General features: G+C 32.1%; 3 protein-coding genes and 2 non-coding genes across 11 annotated transcripts in view; 2 read left to right on the top strand and 3 right to left on the bottom strand.

The window, feature by feature from the left end:
- Positions 1 to 1,896: 1,896 nt before the first annotated feature.
- LOC114075205 (3-oxoacyl-[acyl-carrier-protein] synthase II, chloroplastic-like) lies at positions 1,897 to 14,690 on the top strand. Of its 5 annotated transcripts, XM_027913542.1 has the most exons (16): positions 1,958 to 2,010; positions 2,458 to 2,523; positions 4,249 to 4,618; positions 9,670 to 9,884; positions 9,958 to 10,161; positions 10,336 to 10,446; positions 10,850 to 10,945; positions 11,069 to 11,114; positions 11,194 to 11,273; positions 11,572 to 11,640; positions 11,786 to 11,870; positions 12,521 to 12,675; positions 12,768 to 12,848; positions 13,173 to 13,232; positions 13,719 to 13,863; positions 14,366 to 14,690. In XM_027913542.1, exons 2-15 carry the CDS (start codon positions 2,464 to 2,466, stop codon positions 13,833 to 13,835), a joined length of 1,749 nt encoding a protein of 582 aa, XP_027769343.1. In that variant the 5' UTR covers positions 1,958 to 2,010; positions 2,458 to 2,463; the 3' UTR covers positions 13,836 to 13,863; positions 14,366 to 14,690. The 5 variants fall into 5 exon arrangements, 4 of the variants coding, with proteins under 4 accessions (XP_027769345.1, XP_027769343.1, XP_027769344.1 ...); XM_027913544.1 differs by lacking the exon at positions 4,249 to 4,618 and having other exon boundaries at positions 1,897 to 2,010; XM_027913543.1 differs by lacking the exons at positions 1,958 to 2,010; positions 4,249 to 4,618 and having other exon boundaries at positions 2,022 to 2,523.
- Positions 14,691 to 15,756: 1,066 nt separating this feature from the next.
- Positions 15,757 to 16,471, bottom strand: LOC107006632 (pectinesterase inhibitor 3-like). Its single transcript, XM_015205146.2, has one exon. The coding sequence runs from the start codon at positions 16,435 to 16,437 to the stop codon at positions 15,874 to 15,876; it is 564 nt and encodes a 187-aa protein (XP_015060632.1). The 5' UTR covers positions 16,438 to 16,471; the 3' UTR covers positions 15,757 to 15,873.
- Positions 16,472 to 18,568: 2,097 nt separating this feature from the next.
- Positions 18,569 to 18,641, bottom strand: TRNAA-UGC. Its single transcript has one exon. It is a non-coding gene; the product is annotated as a tRNA-Ala (tRNA).
- Positions 18,642 to 20,155: 1,514 nt separating this feature from the next.
- TRNAA-UGC lies at positions 20,156 to 20,228 on the bottom strand. The gene has a single exon. It is a non-coding gene; the product is annotated as a tRNA-Ala (tRNA).
- A 900-nt stretch (positions 20,229 to 21,128) lies between these two features.
- The window catches only part of LOC107006819, a 3,096-nt gene continuing 1,504 nt past the window's right edge, over positions 21,129 to 22,720 (top strand). For 2 of the 3 annotated variants that reach the window (XM_015205338.2, XM_015205339.2), the window contains exons 1-2: positions 21,129 to 21,361; positions 21,915 to 22,508. In XM_015205338.2, the coding sequence (XP_015060824.1) occupies positions 21,923 to 22,508 (586 nt within the window). In that variant the 5' untranslated portion in view covers positions 21,129 to 21,361; positions 21,915 to 21,922. The remainder of the gene's footprint in view (positions 21,362 to 21,914; positions 22,509 to 22,720) is intronic. The other variant, XM_027913447.1, reaches the window with a different exon arrangement.

Consider the following 22,720-nt stretch of genomic DNA (forward strand, 5'->3'; position numbering starts at 1 on the left):
TATATATATATATATATACATATACAATTGTACATCTGGTGAGAGAGATTGAGAGAGTCGAGCGAGAAAGCACAGAGATTGGAGAAAGGCGATTGCATTTGTATATATGTCATATAATTATATATGTATATGTATAAGCGAGGAGAGAGGCGAGAGAGAGGGAAAAGAGACGCACAAAATTACAGTTAAGCTCTGAGCCGTGATTAATTCAAATTATAGCTTTATTAGCTAATTAACTAATATATGTTTGTTTACCTATCCCTACAAAATTTTCCTTTTTATCAGTATATAACACATGATTGTGCACGATAAAATATAAATAAACAATCAAAACAAATATTAGATTTAAAATATCAACACAATAAAATATAACAATCATCTAAAAACAAATTGTTAATAACCTTCTATTTTTTTCAATAGCTAATTAATACATTTAATTTGTCACATAGAATTGGACAGTTGTGAAATTTGAACAGTTAGAGCAGTGTTGGGGCTATTTTTTGGGCTGGAATTAATAATGTGATTAGTTAAGTTGGACGATAGATTTGGTCTAACCAAAATTTAAATTAACTTACATAAATATACTATAATAAAAAAATATTTACCATTTATAGCAATAATATTTTTACCTCACTTGATCACTTTTAATTCATTTATAATACAAGTTTAATACATATTACAAATTTAACAAAGCATTGCTATAAATGGTAATAAACAAAAAGTATCGCTAAAATCAGTAATTATTTTTTAAAATGTATTAATTTATGTAATTTTTCCTTTTAGATTCTACTAAAATCTAAATAAACTATCTCTATATATTTAATAAAATATAAGTATTTTTTACTAATTATTTACTATTTAGATTTTAATATTTTAATTTGAAATTTTAATGTCTAAATGAATATTCAAAAGTGTTAATTAATGTTGCATTTACTTTGGCCAGCAAAATATACTCTACCAATTACTAGCATCCACCTAAACTACGAAGGTTGTTTAATAAGCTATTATTATTATTATTTTTTTTTTATTCGTATAATTTATTTCAAATAAAAAATTTAATATATATTTTAAAAAATTATTTGCTTTAAATTAAAAATACGTAAAATATATCAAAATACTTAAACAGAGATAAAATCGAATATAATTTTAACCAAACTCAATTATTTTATTCAGAAAAATGCACAAATACCTCCTAGACTATGACTGAAATTTCAGAGACACACTTTAACTAAACTAAGATCCTATTACCTCCTGAATTTATTATTATTATTTTTATAATTTTGTACATCTTTTATCTTATGTGGCTCTCTCCGTGACTCCACGCAATTGATGCGCGTGAGAGATATTTGAAAGTCACGTAGCTAAAAATGTGTAGAAAATAACAAAACAAAATAGATTCTACAGGTAATAGAATCTTAGTTTAGTTAAAGCGTGCCTCTGAAATTTCGATCATAGTATAAAAAGGTATTTGTACATTTTCCCATTTTATTCAAACATTAATTTATATTAAAAACTTATTAAATAAAAGCATAAATATAACCAACATGAGTTGTGAGATTATTCCACTTTTGACTAGAGGTTTTAGGTTCGAAACTCTAAATATGGAGACAATCTTATTGGTAGTAGCGTATTCAGAATCGTCATTAAGGGATGTCAAATCTTGTCGTAAAAAATATAATTATAAGGTGTCGATGATTAAAATATATAGCTACATGACTAGAACACACTATATATATTTTAACCACTGAAATAAACCCTTTAAATTGTGTCAAAAGATGTCAATACTAATATATATATTTATTAAACTAAAATTTAACTTATAATTTTTCGACGAAGAATGGGTGATTCCGCCCCTGCTTGTTGGGAGAACATGCACAATCCAAATTTCATCGGAGCTACAACGCGGGATTTGGAGGATGGAAACAAAAAAAAAAGTAAATATAGATAGTTTGTTAGATGGATGGACAAAAAGTAAATATACAGTTAAGGAGTGTACATTTGCTTTTAATGGTAAAGTTCGAAACTTTTAGCATCTTGAGGCTCTAATGTTGTCATTTTTATAGGTTATGGGAAAAGAGATCCAGATATAGGAAACCCCACCTATATAATGCCATTTAATTCTTGAAAAACTCTGTTTCTGTAGGCATTTTTTGCTTCATTTAAAGAAACCCCATTTGGGTTTTTTTTATGTTTCTTGATGTTAATTAGTTAAAGGGAAAAAAGATTTGATTTTTGATTGAAAATTAGACAAAGAATCAAGAATGTCTTCATCAATGGTGTCTGTTGTTGTATGCATATCAGCTGTTTGTGAAAATGGGGCAAAGAAGGATTTTTTTGGGTTTTCTAAGTATAATTGTAAAGTTGGTGTAGGAAATAAGAAGAAAATGAGTTGTGTTTTGGCTAAGTTTCAGTATTCCAAGACTTGTAATGGAATTTCATTTTCTAATTCTTGTGTAGTGAGGAATGGTTTTTGTTCAGTTGATGGATGGAGAAGTGGTACATTTAGTGGCAGTGCACAACAAGGTAAAATTTCATTTTTAATCTTAATTTTTTTTTATTTTTTTGGTGTTTGCTTGCACCGATCGATTATCACATTATTTTGTTGTCATAACTGTTCTTTGATTTGTATGTTGTGTATTGCTTTTCATTTTCACATTATTTCATTGTAGTTACCTTTTCATAACTGTTTGGATAGAATTTTTGATCAAAATAGGTTATTGTTAAAATCAATTTATCAAGATAATATTTGAAATTTTACAAAATTAGTATAAACGTAGTTTTCAGTAACGTTTTAGGTAATATTTTATTAAAAAACAATTCAATAACAAAAAGACAAAAATCTGACAAAGTAAACAGACATAAAATGTTATTGTTAGTAACGTTTTATAATTCCTTACTCCGAAACACGTTTTATAGCTAAAACGTGACTCATAGTAACTTTTCTCTGAAATTGTTGAACATTGAAACTCAAATCTTGTACATGTATCATTCATTATTCAAATTTCCACTACTAAATTGTGTGTGTGTATATATATATATATATATATATATATATATATATATTGAAAAGTTTAATAAAGTTGAATGGAGCATTTACGAGATTGAATTTTAATTTTTAATCATTCTAGAGAAAAGTTATTGTGAATCACGTTTTATGTATGTTTACTTTGTCAGATTTTTGTCTTTTAGTTATTGAATTTTTTTTGAATAAAATATTACCTAAAACGTTACTGAGAATTACTGAGAATTACGTTTATACTATTTTTGTAAAATTTCAAAAAAATGTATTATTTCGGTAAATTGATTTTCATAATGACTTACTTTGGTCAAAATTTCGTTTGGATATGCTTTATTTTAAGCTGAGGGTCTATCGGAAAGAACCTCTCGAGCAATGAGGCTGTGTACACACCACCCTACTCAATGGTTATGTTGTAGCGAGCTCATTGGTCATACTCCCTCAGTTTCAATTTGATTGTTTGGTTTTGACGTGATACACAGTTAAAGAAAGTGAAGAAAACTTTTGAATCTTTTGTCTTTTAAATCAAAGATACCTAAAACGTACCATAATACTCTTTAATCTTGCTTAAACAGATCTTGTGTAAAGTGTGAGGTCCATCCCCATGTACCAAACTTTGAATAACTTTGTGCCAATTTCAAAGTTTGGTAGAGTTGGTAATCTATAAAGAAGAAAAACTTGTTTTGTGCCAATTTCAAAGTTTGGTAGAGTTGGTAAGCTATGAAGAAGAAAAAAATTGTTTTTCTTCTATAGCACATTTGGAGGGTAGTGTATTTGTTCTCTATAAAAGGGAGGACAATTCTTCATTCTAAGTACACCAAAAAGAATTACAAAGGAGAGAAAAGAAGAGTGAGGCATCACAGAAGAAAATAATCTGTGAGGAAAAATAGAGAGTGTGAGCGGTATTGTAGTGAGGTGGAAAAATCAAAAGAGTGTTATTTCTTTTGAATGTGTTGTGGTCTTTGGAGTTTTACTCAGACATACAAGTGTAAAATCCTTACTATAGTGATATTCGTTGCTCCTCTCGGGTCGTGGTTTTTCCCTTATTTAGGAGGGTTTCCACGTAAAATCTTGGTGTCATTCTTTCTCTTTTATTCTCGTTGATTAACCGTATTGTTGTGTTCCGCATTTGTTGCCTTTATTACCGCAAATATTATTTCTGTTACGGATTTATTCCCAACAATTGGTATCAGAGCACAGGTTCTGCTCATTTACAGAAATATTTTTTGCAGCTTATTGTACTATACTCAATAAAAAAAATGTCTGGAGTAAAGTACGAGGTAGCAAAATTCAACGGTGATAGCGGTTTCTCAACGTGGCAGAGAAGGATGAAAGACTTGCTCATCCAACAGGGTTTGCACAAGGCACTAGGCGGCAAATCCAAAAAGCCCGAATCCATGAAACTTGAGGATTGGGAAGAAATGGATGAAAAGGCTGCTAGTGCAATCAGATTGCACTTAACAGATGATGTAGTTAATAACATCATCGATGAAGAGAGTGCATGTGGCATTTGGACAAAGTTAGAAAATCTATACATGTCCAAAACGCTGACAAATAAATTGTACCTAAAGAAGCAGTTATATGCGCTACATATGGGTGAAGGTACAAATTTTTTGTCTCATTTAAATGTACTTAATGGACTAATCACGCAGCTAGCAAACCTCGGAGTAAAGATCGAGGATGAAGATAAAGCCATAGTGCTCCTAAACTCGTTGCCATCTTCCTACGATACTTTAGCAACAACCATTTTACATGGTAAGGACTCTATTGAGTTGAAGGATGTCACATCAGCCCTTTTGCTTAATGAGAAGATGAGAAAAAGGCCTGAAAATCACGGACAGGCTCTCATCACGGAAAGTAGAGGCAGAAGTTACCAAAGGAGCTCAAGTAACTATGGTAGATCCGGAGCTCGTGGAAAGTCCAAGGTCCGATCAAAATCGAAGGCCAGAAATTGCTACAATTGCGATCAACCAGGACACTTCAAAAGAGATTGTCCAAATCTAAAAAGGGGCAAAGGGGAAAGCAGCGGCCAGAAGAATGATGACAACACAGCTGCCATGGTGCAAAATAATGACGATGTTGTTCTCCTCATAAATGAGGAAGAAGAATGCATGCACTTGGCAGGTATAGAGTCGGAATGGGTGGTCGACACAGCAGCATCTTATCATGCCACACCGGTAAGAGATCTTTTTTGCAGATATGTAGCCGGTGATTATGGCAATGTGAAAATGGGTAACACAAGTTACTCAAAGATTGCGGGGATCGGAGACATTTGCTTAAAAACAAATGTTGGATGCACATTAGTGTTGAAAGATGTGCGCCACGTACCTGATTTGCGGATGAACTTGATCTCGGGAATTGCTTTGGACCAAGATGGATATGAGAACTACTTTGCAAATAAAAAATGGAGACTCACCAAAGGGGCATTGGTGATTGCAAAAGGAGTTGCTCGTGGCACGTTATACAGGACAAATGCAGAAATATGCCAAGGTGAATTAAATGCGGCTCACGAAGAAAATTCTGCAGATTTATGGCATAAAAGAATGGGTCATATGAGCGAGAAAGGATTGCAAATTCTTTCCAAAAAGTCACTCATCTCTTTTGCCAAAGGTACAACGATAAAATCGTGTAACTACTGCTTATTTGGTAAACAACATAGAGTCTCATTTAAGACATCATCTGAAAGAAAGTCGAATATACTTGATTTGGTATATTCTGATGTTTGTGGTCCAATGGAGATAGAATCGATAGGAGGTAATAAATACTTTGTTACCTTTATTGATGACGCTTCTCGAAAATTGTGGGTTTATATCTTGAGAACCAAAGATCAGGTGTTTCAAGTATTTCAAAAGTTTCATGCTCTGATAGAAAGAGAGACAGGTCGAAAGCTAAAACGTCTCCGAACCGACAATGGAGGTGAGTACACTTCAAGAGAATTTGAAGAGTACTGTTCAAACCATGGAATCAGACATGAAAAGACAGTTCCTGGAACCCCACAACACAATGGTGTAGCTGAGAGAATGAATCGCACCATTGTTGAGAAGGTGAGAAGCATGCTCAGAATGGCTAAATTACCCAAGACATTCTGGGGTGAAGCAGTTCGGACAGCGTGTTATCTTATCAATCGTAGTCCATCAGTTCCGTTGGAGTTTGACATTCCGGAGAGAGTTTGGACCAACAAAGAGTTGTCTTACTCGCACCTAAAGGTGTTCGGTTGCAAAGCTTTTGCACATGTACCGAAGGAGCAAAGAACCAAGCTAGATGATAAATCAGTTCCTTGCATATTCATCGGATATGGAGATGAAGAGTTCGGGTACAGACTATGGGATCTTGTAAAGAAGAAGGTCATCAGAAGTAGAGATGTAATCTTTCGAGAAAGTGAAGTTGGAACTGCTGATGATCTATCCGAGAAGGCCAAGAAAAAGAATGGTATAGTTCCTAATCTTGTTACCATTCCTTCTTCTTCTAACCATCCCATAAGTGCAGAAAGTATGATTGATGAAGTTGCTGAGCATGAAGAGCAACCTGATGAGATTGTTGAGCAGGGGGAGCAACTTGGTGATAATACCGAGCAAATGGAGTACCCAGAAGAAGAACAATCTCAACCTCTGAGGAGATCAGAAAGACAAAGGGTAGAATCAACCAAATACCCTTCCTCAGAGTATGTCCTTATCAATGATGAAGGTGAGCCAGAAAGTCTTAAGGAGGTGTTGTCTCATCCAGAAAAGAGCCAATGGATGAAAGCCATGCACGAAGAGATGGGATCTCTACAGAAAAATGGCACATACCAGCTAGTTGAACTTCCAAAAGGAAAAAGACCACTTAAGTGCAAGTGGGTCTTTAAACTCAAGAAAGATGGAAATGGCAAGTTGGTGAGGTACAAAGCTCGATTGGTTGTAAAAGGCTTCGAACAAAAGAAAGGTATTGATTTTGATGAAATTTTTTCACCTGTTGTCAAAATGACTTCTATTCGAACTATTTTGAGCATAGCAGCTAGTCTAGATCTTGAAGTGGAGCAATTGGACGTGAAAACTGCATTTCTTCACGGAGATTTGGAAGAAGAGATTTATATGGAGCAACCAGAGGGATTTGAAGTATCTGGAAAGAAACACATGGTGTGCAAATTGAATAAGAGTCTTTATGGGTTGAAACAGGCCCCAAGACAATGGTACAAAAAGTTTGACTCTTTCATGAAAAGTCAAACGTACACAAAGACCTATTCTGATCCATGTGTATACTTCAAAAGATTTTCTGACAACAATTTTATTATTTTGTTGTTATATGTGGATGACATGTTAATTGTAGGACAAGACAAAGAGCTGATTGCAAAATTGAAGAAAGATTTGTCCAAGTCATTTGACATGAAAGACTTGGGCCCAGCACAACAAATTCTAGGGATGAAGATTGTTCGAGAACGAACAAAAAGAAAGTTGTGGCTATCTCAAGAGAAGTACATTGAACGTGTACTAGAACGCTTCAACATGAAGAGTGCTAAACCTGTTAGCACGCCTCTTGCGAGTCATCTGAAGTTGAGCAAACAGATGTGTCCTACAACAAAAGAGGAGAAAGAGGGAATGGCTAAAGTTCCTTATTCTTCAGCAGTGGGGAGTTTGATGTATGCGATGGTGTGTACAAGACCTGATATTGCTCATGCAGTTGGTGTTGTTAGCAGATTCCTTGAAAATCCTGGAAAAGAACACTGGGAGGCAGTTAAGTGGATACTCAGGTATCTAAGAGGTACCACAAGAGATTGCTTGTGTTTTAAAGGATCTGATCCAATCTTGAAGGGCTATACTGATGCTGATATGGCAGGTGACCTCGATAATAGAAAATCCACTACTGGATATTTGTTTACATTTTCAGGGGGAGCTATATCATGGCAATCAAAGTTGCAGAAGTGTGTCGCACTCTCTACAACTGAGGCAGAATATATTGCAGCTACTGAAGCTGGCAAAGAGATGGTATGGCTGAAACGATTTCTTCAAGAACTTGGATTGCATCAGAAGGAGTATGTCGTCTATTGTGATAGTCAGAGTGCAATAGACTTGAGCAAGAACACCATGTACCATGCAAGGACGAAGCATATTGACGTGAGATATCACTGGATTCGTGAAAAGATAGAGGACGGATCTATGCAGGTCATGAAGATCCCTACTAGTGAAAACCCTTCAGATATGCTGACCAAGGTGGTATCAAGGGACAAGTTTGAGCTATGCAAAGAACTTGTCGGCATGTACTCAAGCTAGAAACCTAGAGCTACCTCCTTCAGGGTGAATGGGTCTGGAGGGGGAGATTGTGAGGTCCATCCCCATGTACCAAACTTTGAATAACTTTGTGCCAATTTCAAAGTTTGGTAGAGTTGGTAATCTATAAAGAAGAAAAACTTGTTTTGTGCCAATTTCAAAGTTTGGTAGAGTTGGTAAGCTATGAAGAAGAAAAAAATCGTTTTTCTTCTATAGCACATTTGGAGGGTAGTGTATTTGTTCTCTATAAAAGGGAGGACAATTCTTCATTCTAAGTACACCAAAAAGAATTACAAAGGAGAGAAAAGAAGAGTGAGGCATCACAGAAGAAAATAATCTGTGAGGAAAAATAGAGAGTGTGAGCGGTATTGTAGTGAGGTGGAAAAATCAAAAGAGTGTTATTTCTTTTGAATGTGTTGTGGTCTTTGGAGTTTTACTCAGACATACAAGTGTAAAATCCTTACTATAGTGATATTCGTTGCTCCTCTCGGGTCGTGGTTTTTCCCTTATTTAGGAGGGTTTCCACGTAAAATCTTGGTGTCATTCTTTCTCTTTTATTCTCGTTGATTAACCGTATTGTTGTGTTCCGCATTTGTTGCCTTTATTACCGCAAATATTATTTCTGTTACGGATTTATTCCCAACATAAAGTTAGTCATAGAGTTGCCAAAATTGTAAAGATTTTTTTTTAAAAATGGATTAAAATGAAAAGTAAGGCAAATAAGTCGACACGGACGGAGTAGTGCTTCGTTATTTGTGTGTCCCATTTAATCTATGCATGGCATATTCTCAGAGTGGGATATTCTGTCATAGTCCATAAATTCAAAAATAATACAGATGCTGCTACTGTTCTGTTTTTTTTTTCTTTTCATTTCCCACCTTTTTACAACTTCAAAAAGCAAATCTTGAAGTTGTTTACGGCTTTTAGCCTCGTCATGTCTTGCGATGGTATATGACTGAATGCGAAGTTCAGAATAAAATTTAGTTTGGTTGAGAGAACATCACGTCTAAGTCTGAGTTGTTTAATGAGTTTGAGTTCTTGATGTTTGCAAACTTTATAGAAATGAGATGGTGTCTAATCTTTTGGAGTGACCCGTTATGGGAAGATTGTTATATAAATTTGGAACTGATGGAGTACCTTGTTATTTTGTCGACACCATTGCAAGTTATCATGCAGTTTGTTTTTAGTTTCGTTGCTGTGTTTAATTGGCTTTTTCTTCAGCCTATCTCTAATGTGTATTCTCATACATAAGAAGGAATCGATTTTCAAATATTTTTTTCTTTTTGCGAAATAACTGTTTATAATCAAGTTTCAGTATGTGATTTCAATGTCATTGTTCTAATAGAAATTCCCTTAAATATATCTACTACTCTACATATATTTTGACGTTCTGCGCCCATCTTGTATTAGGTGGCGTAAGGGCCACTGCGGTACGACCAGTGATTGAAGGTACATCTAAGAAGAAACCACCAACTAAGGAAAGGACTCAAAGGCGAGTGGTTGTTACAGGAATGGATGTGATCACACCAAATGGTCAGGATCCCGATGTGTTCTATGAAAACTTGCTTCAAGGTGTCAGTGGCATAAGTGAGATAGAATCTTTTGATTGTTCACAATTTCCAACAGTACGTCTTCTTCTTTGGTTAGTTTTTCTCTAAATGTAATATTTTAGATGTTAAAAAAGGGGTACAATTGCAGAGAATTGCTGGAGAGATCAAGTCTTTCTCAAGTGATGGCTGGATTTCACCTAAACTTTCTAAACGAATAGACAAGTTCATACTTTACGCTCTAACAGCTGGTAAGAAGGCATTGATAAATGGCGGAATTACTGAAGACGTAATGAAAGAATTGAATAAAACAAGATGTGGAGTTTTGATTGGATCTGGTATGGGTGGAATGAAGGTAATCCTCTTTACTTTCTTAAATGTTGTTCTGATTAGTTGTCTAAGTTCAATTTTTGTGGAGTTGCATTTTTGTGCTTTTGTATGCTTGATCAGCAGAATAGTATACGAGTCGTAAAATTTTTGCTAGTCCCAAAATAAATGAGTAACCTCGAAGGTTTTGCTTGAATTGTAGGTCTTCAATGACGCAATAGAATCTTTAATGACTTCTTACAAGAAGATGAATCCCTTCTGCATACCACTTGCCCCTACAAACATGGGCTCTGCGATGCTTGCCATGGACCTGGTTAGGCAGTTATAATTTTGGCATAATACATAAAAAGACACTCAAACTTGGCTTCAGTTGGCGAGTAAGCCCTCCAACTATGAGAGTGCACAGCCACCTGAACTTGTCTCAACTAACAACTAAACACTCAAACTCGTCCCCACTGTGTCTCGTGGACACCCGACGCTGACATGACACATAAATTTTGGAGGTGTCTAAATGATCATTTTGTAAGTTGGAGTGTTCAAATGACACAGTGGAGACGAGTGGAGGTGTGCATACTCAAAGTTGGAGTGCTTAATTGCCAACTGAGACCAAGTTTGAGTGTCTTGTTTATGTATTATGCCGATAATCTGTATTTTATCTGGGCTTTAATGTCAAGAGGAACTCCATATTATGTTTCTATTTGAAAATTAAACTGCAGGGATGGATGGGTCCAACTTATTCAATTTCAACAGCATGTGCGACAAGTAACTTCTGCATTTTAAGTGCTGCTAACCATATCATTAAAGGTGAAGCTGTAAGTTTCTTACCTTAAATTAGTGAAGAGTTCCGGAAAGTGTACCTTTCGTTTTCATCTTATGTTATTTAGAAAGTTCCATTTTGTCTAATGAAGAACTTCAAAGCAATAATATGATTGCAGGATATGATGCTCTCTGGTGGATCAGAGGCAGTTATTATACCAATTGGTATATATCGTCCGTCTTTTTTTTTATAAGTTTAGCAAGCTGAGTTATCTTTTTCCAAGTGATTTTTAATTTTTTGCAGGACTGGGAGGATTTGTTGCATGCAGAGCACTTTCCCAGAGAAACAATGAACCTACTAAAGCTTCTCGGCCTTGGGATAGTGTAATGTCCTGTAATTCTTTTCCTCTTGTTCTCACGCCGTTGTCTAGTTGGAGTTCGGAAATGCACCAATTTTATCTGAAATAGAAATGCTAATTCTAGAATACCTCTTATAGTCCAACTGGCTCTTAGTCGTTGTGATCAAATGAGCTTTGTCTTGAGATCGAACCTGCGCATGTCAGCATGTTTTGATGTATTTACATGATTTTCAATGACTTCAGATGAAAAATAGCATTATCGGAGCCCAACTCATTATTTAAAGGATGCAATGATTGCGTATTTTTCGTTTTTTCTTTTACAGAATCGTGATGGATTTGTAATGGGTGAAGGAGCTGGAGTCCTGCTTTTGGAAGAACTTGAGCATGCTAAGGTGATTTATTAAAGTATATTAGATTGCTTTTCTTCGTCACACTCCTCATGATTAGATTTTAACCAAAAGAGAACGATAATAATGAAAATCCCTAGCCAGATAGTCCGGTGATGTAAGCCTTTAATTTCATTGTCTGAATGAGCAGAGAAGAGGTGCAACTATCTACGCTGAATTTCTGGGTGGAAGCTTTACATGTGATGCTTATCATATGACTGAGCCTCATCCTGAAGGTACTTTCTTCTCTCAATTTTATAATTCCCCTATCCAGAAGATGGGGAAACTAGGCAGCTCCAGATACGGGCTATAATATGGAGGATCCTAAGTGCAAATGTCTTATAGAGAGTCGGACGTATTTCAACTTATTAACCAGTCTTATTAGATTGGTATAGCAGTTTTGTTGCTTAATCTATTATCTTTTTGGGTGGCAATCAATTGTTGAGCATGCAAACATCTTTATGGATCCATCTGGCCACCCTTTTCCGTATTAACTTTTAGGTAAGGCGCAATACATAAACAAACTCTCAAACTTGGCCTCGACTGGAAAGTAAGCACTCCAACTTTGAGGATGCACATCTAGACACCTCAACTTGGTCTCAAATGGGAGCTAAACATTCCAACTTGTCCCGAATGTGTCTCGTGGACACCCGATGTCAGTGTTTTACTGACACAACGGGGACGAGTTAAGGTGTCTAGATGTGAGTGCTTACATGCCAGCGGAGGCCAAGTTTGAGTGTTTGTTTATGTATTATGCCTTTAGGTAATATTGCTTTGTGTTTATTATTACTTACGAGAAAAATGTGTGATATCTTGTTTTTGTGTAATGTAGATTGAATTATAATACGGAAATAACTTTATCTCTGCATTTTCCACAAATAAACAGGAGCTGGTGTTATCTTATGCATAGAGAAGGCATTAGCTCAGTCTGGTGTATCCAAGGAAGAAGTGAACTACATTAATGCGCATGGCACTTCCACACCAGCAGGGGATCTCAAAGAGTACCAAGCGAGTGTACATTGTTTTGGCCAGAACCCAGAGGTTAGATGTTCTCCGAACGACTGTTGTTTATGCCTGTTCCTTCAGTTTCCTTTTTCCAGGTACTTAATCAATTGCTACTCCACTTTTTACAGTTACGAATTAACTCCACGAAGTCTATGATTGGTCACCTGCTAGGAGCTGCTGGTGCTGTTGAAGCTGTAGCAACTATTCAGGTAACTTTATATTTCGTATGCCTTGAAGTAGTGTTGCAACTTGACTTCTGTTGCTATTAGTTTCTCGTTTAACAAATCGTCTACATAATTTACACGTTTACACAAACATAGAGTTACAGGGCGTGGATTCTACTATTGCGACATGTATAGGTTATCATGCCATTTAGGTTCAATTTATTATAGATCACTCATTCTGGCTTATTTACATAAAAAAGAAAGCATGTATAGGCTATCATGCCAATTTCGAAAGATTTTCCTTTGTGCTGATCATCCTAAAAGTTCTGTTGCTCGAGTCTTCACAGAGAGTTCATACGGATTTTGCAGGCAATACGAACTGGATGGGTTCATCCGAATATAAATCTTGATAGCCCAGATGAGGGTGTGGTATGGCTCCCTTTTCGTTGCATTTTCAATTGTGTATTGTTCTTTTGAGCATGATCTAGTCTCCTAGACTTTTATCAAACTACCAAGTCGATTAACATCACTTGCATTGGTCTTTTATCTCAAATTTTCTATTCCCTTCGTTTCAATTCGTTCGTCATACTTTCCTCTTTGAAAAAGAATGCCTCTTTCCATTTTTGGTAACTCTTGGATTTCAACTTTCCGTCTGACATGTAGGATTAAAGTACATTCTACGTGTCTATAGTCTAAGACCCCAAGATTCAAAAGGTCTTTTTTTACTTTTTTTTAAACTCCGTGCCAAATCAAAAGCAGGCAAACAAATTGAAACGGAGGGAGTATCATATTACAAATAAGTCTCTTATATGATATGAGGTTGAATCATCTCTTTCTTGGTTCACTGTTGCGACAATTTAGTGTTGAAAATCAACGATTTGATGATATATATATATATATCCATATGCATAACAGGATACAAATGTACTTGTGGGTTCGAAAAAAGAAAGATTGGATATTAAGGTGGCAATATCGAATTCATTTGGATTTGGTGGCCATAATTCATCGATATTATTTGCTCCCTACAAGTAAATATATTGTCCATCCCAACAAACCTAAGGTATGTATGGTTGTTGATTTTGAATGTAAAGTTCAGTTATGAGTGTTATGACTTCGCAGATTGAAACAACCTGTCCTTTGTGTATCAAGGAAGACGAAAATAATAAGCACGAAAAGAGGGCGTTTAAAGGTTTTAAGCTTTATCACCTTATAGTTGTAGCTAGTGAAACACAGAGTAATTGAAGAGATTAAGACATCTCTTCTAGTCGGAGTCTGTTACTATCTGTTGTTTCTTGTACTTTGATTATCGTATTATGTTTGCTTTGTTATGCTTTCACTTTTGTTACTCTTGAACCAAAGGTCTATTAGAGACAACCTCTCTACCTCTTGAGGTAGAGGTAAGGTTTCTGTATACTCTACCTTCATTAAACCCCGCGTTGTGAGACTACATTGGGTATGTTGTTGTTGTCGTTGCTCTCTCCTTCACTTTTTATCGTTTCTACGTGAAAGCACTTGTTTTGATTCTTATCTTCGTTGTAAGGATATGCTTCGTTTTTTGTCAGGTAAATTGAATTAGGGTCCTTGATTTCGAGTTATATATGGAGTCAAAATTGACGATGACTTCTCTAGTGGAAGAAGGTATTTGTAGTAGCCGGTAGATAATTGTTGGAGCAAGCACGTGAAAGGGAAAATCGCGTAGGATTTTCCTTTTCGATCATGGCTACTATAGCATTCTTGGTTTCGATCATAATACATATAGATTGATCCAATATCTGATTCAAATCCAATATAGTTTTCAAAAATTATTGTATCAAAATTGTTGTTACTATAGAACATTTCTAATAATAGCATACTATTATTCTCTTCAACAACTCTTTTAAGTTTTGGTTTATTCGGTATTTTTCTGTACTTTTTAATTCAGTCAGTTCGCTTCTTTTCAATTCACATGACATAGTTTGAATTAACACAGAGTTCCACAAAGAAATAGAATTTTGAAAATTGTGTATTATAAACATTGCTTATAGTATTGTGTGACTATTTTATTAAGAATCAAATACATTTAAACTTTTGAATTATTTTTAAATAATAAAAATTTGTTATTTTTTAACGAATAAATTAGTAAGGAGATAAAATCATATAAGCTAAGTCGAAGAAAAATAAATGTTCTTTTAGTCAGTGAACAAATTAAAACTATTAAATTTGACTAAATGGCAAGTAACCGTTCTAACTTTGCTTGTATGAATTAGACCTTTCATACTCAAACTAGTAATGAACCAATGAATCGAACCGAATAAGAAATAAAAGGTCGTATTATATAATAATTTAAAATAAATATTTTCTCTCTAGTCAAATCAAAGCATGTATATATACTATTAAAAAGAATACATAGATCGTCGATTGAATAGCCAAATCAATCAAACTTCTATATTTATAATATGGACCTTGTATGTCACTAGCACATGACCTAACTCAAATGTTATAAATTTATTTATTTTTTAAAAAAAGACATCTAAGTGAACCAACATTATTGATGCCTTGATTTTTTAAATAAAAATAAAAGGAAAAAAAGGTAATAAATTTGGACTGCTTTTTAAGATTTAAAAAGAAAAAAAAAAGCCAACATATAAACAAAAAAATATTTGCACCGACAAAATAATCCCCTTTATTGCAATTTAATTTTTAGTAGTATATTAATGTATGATGCATTTCTTTTTTAGAAAAATAATAAATTTCTATACTTAAAATAATTTAAAATTTTAAGCTTTTCATTTTATATAAAATTATAATTACACAAATATTTATGACTTATTTAGATAATAAATCTAAAAATCATTTGTTCTTTCTCAATATTTTAAGCTAATAATTTAATTGTTGTCACATGAAATGAAACAGAAAGGAATATATCATAATTATCTACAAAATGAAATAACATAAGCAAAATCGAATCGACAGATCAAGTAGAATTTATGAACTGAATTTAATATTTTCAACACGAAAAACAAAGATGTACTAAAATTCATCATTAAAAATACTCGAATATGATAAAATATGCTTTAAGACTACGTGAATTTCAGATTCTGAATCCGCCTAGTAGATTGATGAGGTAAAGAGCATTACTTGTAACCTTTGCTACATTAGAAATCCTTCTCTTCACATCATACCTAACTTTTCCATCAATTTCTTTGAAACCATCAAGACAAGTATCATCATTTGTCAAAGAAGCACTAATCCAAGTCTCCAAATTACTCATTTGGAACCTAAAACCAATCCCTTTATGCAAGTGTTTTAGCTCAAAAAGTGACTCTCTAAGCTCATGTATAGAGTCACCTATTTGCTCTATACAATCAACAAGTGTCCCTTTTTCTCTTTTGCTTTTCACTTTGAGATTTTTGAGGAATTTTGATGCTTTGTTGGATCTTGAAATACTCACATTTAGTGATGCCTTTGCTAAGTCTTTTGGTGTTTTTATGGTTGAGTATGATGAGAGGGTTCTAATGCAAATTTTAGGGTAACTTGCTTTGGTGCAAGATGTGTAAACAAGATGATTTGTGGAATATGAAGTTATTGTGTTTTTTCCATTTGTGAAGTGAGAGAAATGGAGAATGAGGAGGAGGAGGGGAAGAAAACGAAACATCTTTATTTGTCGATTCTAATCAAAGACGAATTTAGAATTTATATTAGTAATAAGTTCAGAATGAATTTAATGTATATACGTACATATAAAAATAAAATCAAGTGAAAGGTAGAGGTGGATCTACCTTTAGTGAAGACCAGAGGCAAAGTCCAGATTTTGAGTTTATTAATTTTGAATTTTAAAAAAAGTAAACTTACTATTAACTTTTTTCTAAATAAATTATTTGTACTTCTTAAATAAATTTTTAACACAAATACAAAATTTGAGTCAATGTTACAACATAAGTAGAATCGTAGTTCCACCTATGGTGAAAGGAGTTCAATCAATCCTTTATCGAAAAATATATCGTGCAAGAAATTAAGATAAATAATAATACTTTAGCTATACAAATTTTAAAAGTTGTATAATCGTAAAAAAATATTATAATATATTTAAAATTATATATATATTTATATTAAATTTCGTATCTAGTCAAATTATATAAATAATTTTTTCTTGAATGTTAGGTAGTTAGCTGTTGATTTTTTTTTATAGGGATTGGTGAATTTAATAAGTGAGCATTCATTTAATGCCTTTTGAATATGAACAAATATATGTTTGGTAGTTTTCAGTTAATTCTAACATTTAAAGGTTAGTATTTTTCTTTTAAAAGTTGCCAATAACTCAATTGAGTTTGGTGTGGAAGTAGAAATTGGGATATTGCAAAATGCTAAAAATAAATTAAATTAAATGTAACGAATTTTATCGTCTAGTCATTGATGTTTTATGTCTTTATTGAGAATTTAATTTAATTTAATTGGGTTCATATCGAAAATAGAGTGAGACGATCATTATACTATTTGTGTACGTCGTTATTTATTTATGTGACAAATTTTTTTACTATTTTAGAACAGTTAAAATTATCGTATATATATATATTTATTTATTGTCTTCATTCAATAAATATTTTTTGTTTGTATATAACCTGCCACAATGTTCATTTTTATTGAATATTATACATTTTTATTAAAATCCAAAAATGATGAATAAGGAATTAGGAGATAATTCATAATAATCTGAAGAGTTGGCTTATGAAGAGGGGTTTGTTCATGTTTATAAATGGATATCAAATTTTCATTCCTCTATCAATATAGGGACATCTTAATACTATCGCGCACATCAGACCTCAACTAGAGCGTGAACAATTCTAAATGGGATTCATCATCGATGAACAACAAAAATTGGGATGGGCCTGTGATATCATGTAAAAATATGACACCTGACGAAAGCTAGCTCAGGAGGAGAGATTTGTCCGAGTCTATATAATGAAATGAAATTTCCATCTCTCTACCGATGTGGGACATCTCAATATCTAGGTGTTTGTCGCCTACGATCTTTGAAACTCATAATTTTTGTAAAAAATATAAATATATATTAATCTACAAAAATTTCAATAACTATTAAACTTCTATTAACATTATAACATATTTAATATTAAATTTTTTATAAATTTAAATTTTAAATTCGCCTCTATATAAATAACATCCTTTTCTATCACAAATTGAAAATGACAAAAAATATTAAATGAGAGTGACCTACTACTATAAATGATATTTTTATTTTGGTTCAATCAACCAATATATTTTAAATAATCAATAAGTGAACAACTTTACTATGTAAGTTGTTGTTTGCTTATTAGAGATGTGTGGACATACAAAGTGCACACAAATATTTAAAATAATGTGAATTGAAAATTTTGATTTGATATATTGAAAGTTGTGAAAAGATTTATTTCCTATGTCACAAGAGATATTTAATATTTTCCCCAATCCAATAATATATATAAAACATACATTATTCTATTGAAAATACTCTTATGATTTAGACTTTATTAATATATTATAAATAATATAAGTTGTTATAAAAATACAAATAGTATTACAGAATTAGAGATAAACGATCATTACAGTATTTATGAGTGAAACATTAGTATTTCAGTGATTTAAGGTTATTCTCACATCATTAATATGATGACGAGATAAATCTCTGACAAATCTTACATGATAAATTACGATCAAAATATTGAATATATAAAAAATGTAAGTCTTGGACCTTCGCGATACGTTCTACGAAATAATGAATGAAAAAAAAATGGAGATGCGGGGGATCGAACCCCGTGCCTCTCGCATGCAAAGCGAGCGCTCTACCATTTGAGCTACATCCACAGATGTGTATTTATTTTCCAGTTTTATTAGTAATTTTAGATTCATATATCGGATTTAGGGAAAAAGATCTGATATACCCTTAAACTTTACCATTTAGAGCTGATATACCCGTTGCTATGAAAGTGACTCATATATACCCCTACTTATAAACAAATGGCTCACATATACCCTTTTTCTCTAACGGAAATGAAAAAGAAATAATTATAATCTATTTTTCTTTTTTTTTTTCTAAAAAATATAATCCTGTATGAGTAAATTTAATCCTCGTCAAACATATTTTTTTTGGACATTTTTTTGTTTCAGTGAATAATTTAGAATTATTATTTTGATAATCAAATTTATTTATGTTTCACTAATATTCTTGTAACCAAATTTTTTTCTTCGAATACAAAAATCAAATTACAATATAGACAAAAAAAAATAGTTTAAATTTTTTTTTCTTTAAACTAAGGAATAAAAGAAAAATAAATTAAATAAGAAACTCAAATAATTATAACAAAAAAAGTCAAATTATGTATGAAAAAAATTAAAATATACCTTGAAATTTGATAGAAGAATCATATATACCCCTAAATAATTTTTTTTAAAAAAATAAAAGTAAAAAATATAAATTTAAAACTAATCTTTTTAACTTTTGTTAGATGAAGGGTATATGTGAGCTCATTTTGTAACGACAGCGGTATATGTGAGCCGTTTGTATAACAGTATGTGCATATATGAGGTACTTTCAAAACGAGGGGTATGTCAGCTCCAAATGACAAGGTTGAGAGGTATATCAGACCCTTTTCCCTCGGATTTATTTTATACCGCGTAGTATAATTCGACGTGAAGTATAATTTTATAAATAAGTATTGTTTCTTAAAATACTTTATTATTACTTTAAAGCTGAATGCAATTCAGCATACTGATTACCATGGGATTATAAAATAACACAGATTTTTTTTATTATAATTTCATAGTAACAAACACTAAAATAGTTTTTAGTGATTTTCTCAACTCAACATCAAACTAACATAGAGCTACAATAAACTAATAAGCTTTGATTCATAAAAAAATTAGTAATTATAATTATATAATTACTCATTCAGCGTTAAGCTACTTTATCAATACTAATCTAAGCCCATTCATAATAAAGGATCTTAATTAAGTTATATATAAAATGCTATTGTTTAAACAAAAATAATCAGATATTATACCGAGCTAATAAAGAAAATCGTACCCAATATAATGATATACACATGGTTTGATCATTTAATTTATGTTCATAGAAATTATAATTACATTTCGAGATATATAATTACCTCAAAAAGGTAATTAAAGAGTTAACTCTCCCTATTTTAATTTTCTAGACTTGTCTAAAAATGATACTAGTAAGTAGTTGTATTTAAATAGTTACGAAATAATTTTATGTTTCATATTGATAGTTATATAAATGTATTTCTTTTAATAAAAAGAACTTTATCATACGTTTTTAATCATGTTCCGATTAAAAATAGGAAAATTATGAAAAAAAATGGAGATGCGGGGGATCGAACCCCGTGCCTCTCGCATGCAAAGCGAGCGCTCTACCATTTGAGCTACATCCCCTAGTGCATTGTTATCTCTAATTATTATAATAGAATTTTTTTATTTCAATTTATGTGACGTTCATAAATCGGTTGGATACGCAAAATAGAAAAAGGAAATAAATACTTTTAAGACTCGCAATATTAAAGTATTCTTACCTATGGTATATTATTTGGGTGTTTAAGACTTTTAAAACTTATATAACTGAAATTAAAATATTGGATACGATAAATATAAAATATTTGAGATTACATATTATTATTATATTGATTTATTTATTTTTGTTGATCACTTATTGATATTAGTTGTGATACATTATGCATATATCACGAGTTCGGAGCCTAAAGGGAAAATCGCAGCGATTTTTTTTATAAAAAAATTGAAAATCGCTGCCTAGGCAGCGATTTTCATAATTATTATTTTTAAACAAAATTGAAAATCGCTGCCTAGGTAGTGATTTGAATTTTTTTTAAAAAAAAATCACATTTTGCAAAATCGTTGCAGTACTTTTTCCGGTGGAGTAAATCGCTGTTGTTCCAGCAATTTTGCCGTTTTGATTAATATAAAATTTTATATACCGTTTTAAAATTTTTGTTAATATTTTATATCCTTTAGGCTCCGGACTCCATATATCACTCCTTTTAACTTTCAAATATACGTTTGATTAACATGATATAACACATATAAAATCTTAAATTCGAGACTTTACGAGGTCTAATTTCGCGATATGATATTAGTGTTTTCAAGAAAAAATATTGTATGAACAAGATTAAAAATGGTTTATATGAATGGATAAAATGAAAATTAGTAACGAAAAAATAGTAAAGCCATAAATTTTAGAGAAATTTATTGCGACAAAGAATGAATATATATAAATACAAAAATAATAAATCTATTTTGATGCATGGAAGTATTATATAGTTTGTATATTTTTTTTTAAAAAATTCAGAATCATTATATAATATTTAGTGAATTCTGAAGAAAAAAAAATCTATACATATTCCATCTTCCAAGGCCAAAGAATTCTTAACACAAAGAGCCTTTTTCATGATCTTATATATATAAACCCTAAAAAATTTTCATATATTTTTATGTCTATGTATATTATGGAGATTTATTATTCTTGCTACCTCTAACATATATACAATATTCTGGTAATTTTCTACCTCTACCATATGTGTAAATTGTTAATGTTTTTATTTTTTTTTAAACAGCCTTCGAAAGAAAATATTAATCGTAAAGAAAATGAAATTTCCATGATATATGCAAATTCCTCAAGATATTAGTTGGAGAAAACAAAATTCTTGTTATATTTCATAAATAGATTTATGTTAAAATCATTAGTAGAAATAAGAACATTCAAGTAATTAAATATTTCTCAATTAGAAAACTAAAATTTATTGTTATAGTCTATTTTTTTTCCAACTAATATCATGAACTTGAACATCGAGGACGAATGATGGAATTTACAGTATCAAGATAAGTGTTTGATACGATGAAAATCATTTTTAATAAATATTTTATCTGAACAAATCATCAGAAAGGGCTAGAAAAATGATTTCTCTCACGTATGAATGAAAATCATTTTCTTTATAACTATCTTAATTTTTAAACTTCATATTACCACTCCATATAATATTTTAATATTCAACATTTTGTTTTCAAATTATGCTCTAATTTATTTTTTTTCACTACTATAATATATAGTAGTATATATGTTTTTTCAGGATCTCATAATCAATCTTGTGATTATTTTGGCCATTTTTGCAAAGAGGGTAAAAATGGAAGATCATGGAGAAACAAAATTGACAGGAATTAGACAAATTGTGAGGCTCAAACAATTGTTACACAAATGGCAAAATGTCACATTTACCCCTAATACTACTAAGGGAAAAAATCACAATCCGAAAGTTGAATGTACAAAATCGTCCTTTAATAATCGAAAAAATGAGACATGCAGAGGTGGGATATCCCCATCTATAAGCAAGAGGCTACGGAGCTCCAACGTGTATTGGGATTCAGATGAGGAGAATTGTCAAAGCCCCGAATCGCCACATGGCGTCCCGAAAGGATATTTAGCTGTTTATGTGGGCCCAGAACTTAGAAGATTTATAATTCCAACAACTTATTTAAGTGACTCTTTGTTTAAAAAGTTACTTGAAAAAGTTGAAGAAGAATTTGGATTTGATCATAGTGGTGGACTTACAATTCCTTGTGAAATTGAAACTTTTAAGTATTTGTTGCAATGTATGGAGAATCATCAAAGATGTCTCCCTGTTGATAGTCATCACAATGGTTCTGGTAATTTTCTCCCATTTTTCGTCTTTCAGTTTAATTTTATGATTTATATTACGTGATACGTTGCTTAAATTCATCAAAATCCTGTCGAGTATGTATGTCGAATCTTTTAAAAGGTATATATATTGAAACAATGAAACTATCTGATATGAATGCGCAAAGTGACAATTTAAATGATTAGAAACAACATATATATATATATATATATATATATA

This window comes from Solanum pennellii, chromosome 12, assembly GCF_001406875.1.
Source record: "Solanum pennellii chromosome 12, SPENNV200".
Lineage (NCBI taxonomy): Eukaryota > Viridiplantae > Streptophyta > Magnoliopsida > Solanales > Solanaceae > Solanum > Solanum pennellii.

What these genes read in the sequence shown, in the direction of transcription:
- LOC114075205 (XM_027913541.1), top strand. Translation starts at nt 4,828, where the DNA reads ATGAGAAAAAGGCCTGAAAATCACGGACAGGCTCTCATCACGGAAAGT. An exon ending in AAGAACTTGAGCATGCTAAG is followed by an intron (nt 11,641 to 11,785) that starts GTGATTTATTAA and finishes CTGAATGAGCAG; the next exon opens with AGAAGAGGTGCAACTATCTA. An exon ending in AAGCTGTAGCAACTATTCAG is followed by an intron (nt 12,849 to 13,172) that starts GTAACTTTATAT and finishes CGGATTTTGCAG; the next exon opens with GCAATACGAACTGGATGGGT.
- LOC107006632 (XM_015205146.2), bottom strand. Translation starts at nt 16,437, where the DNA reads ATGTTTCGTTTTCTTCCCCTCCTCCTCCTCATTCTCCATTTCTCTCAC.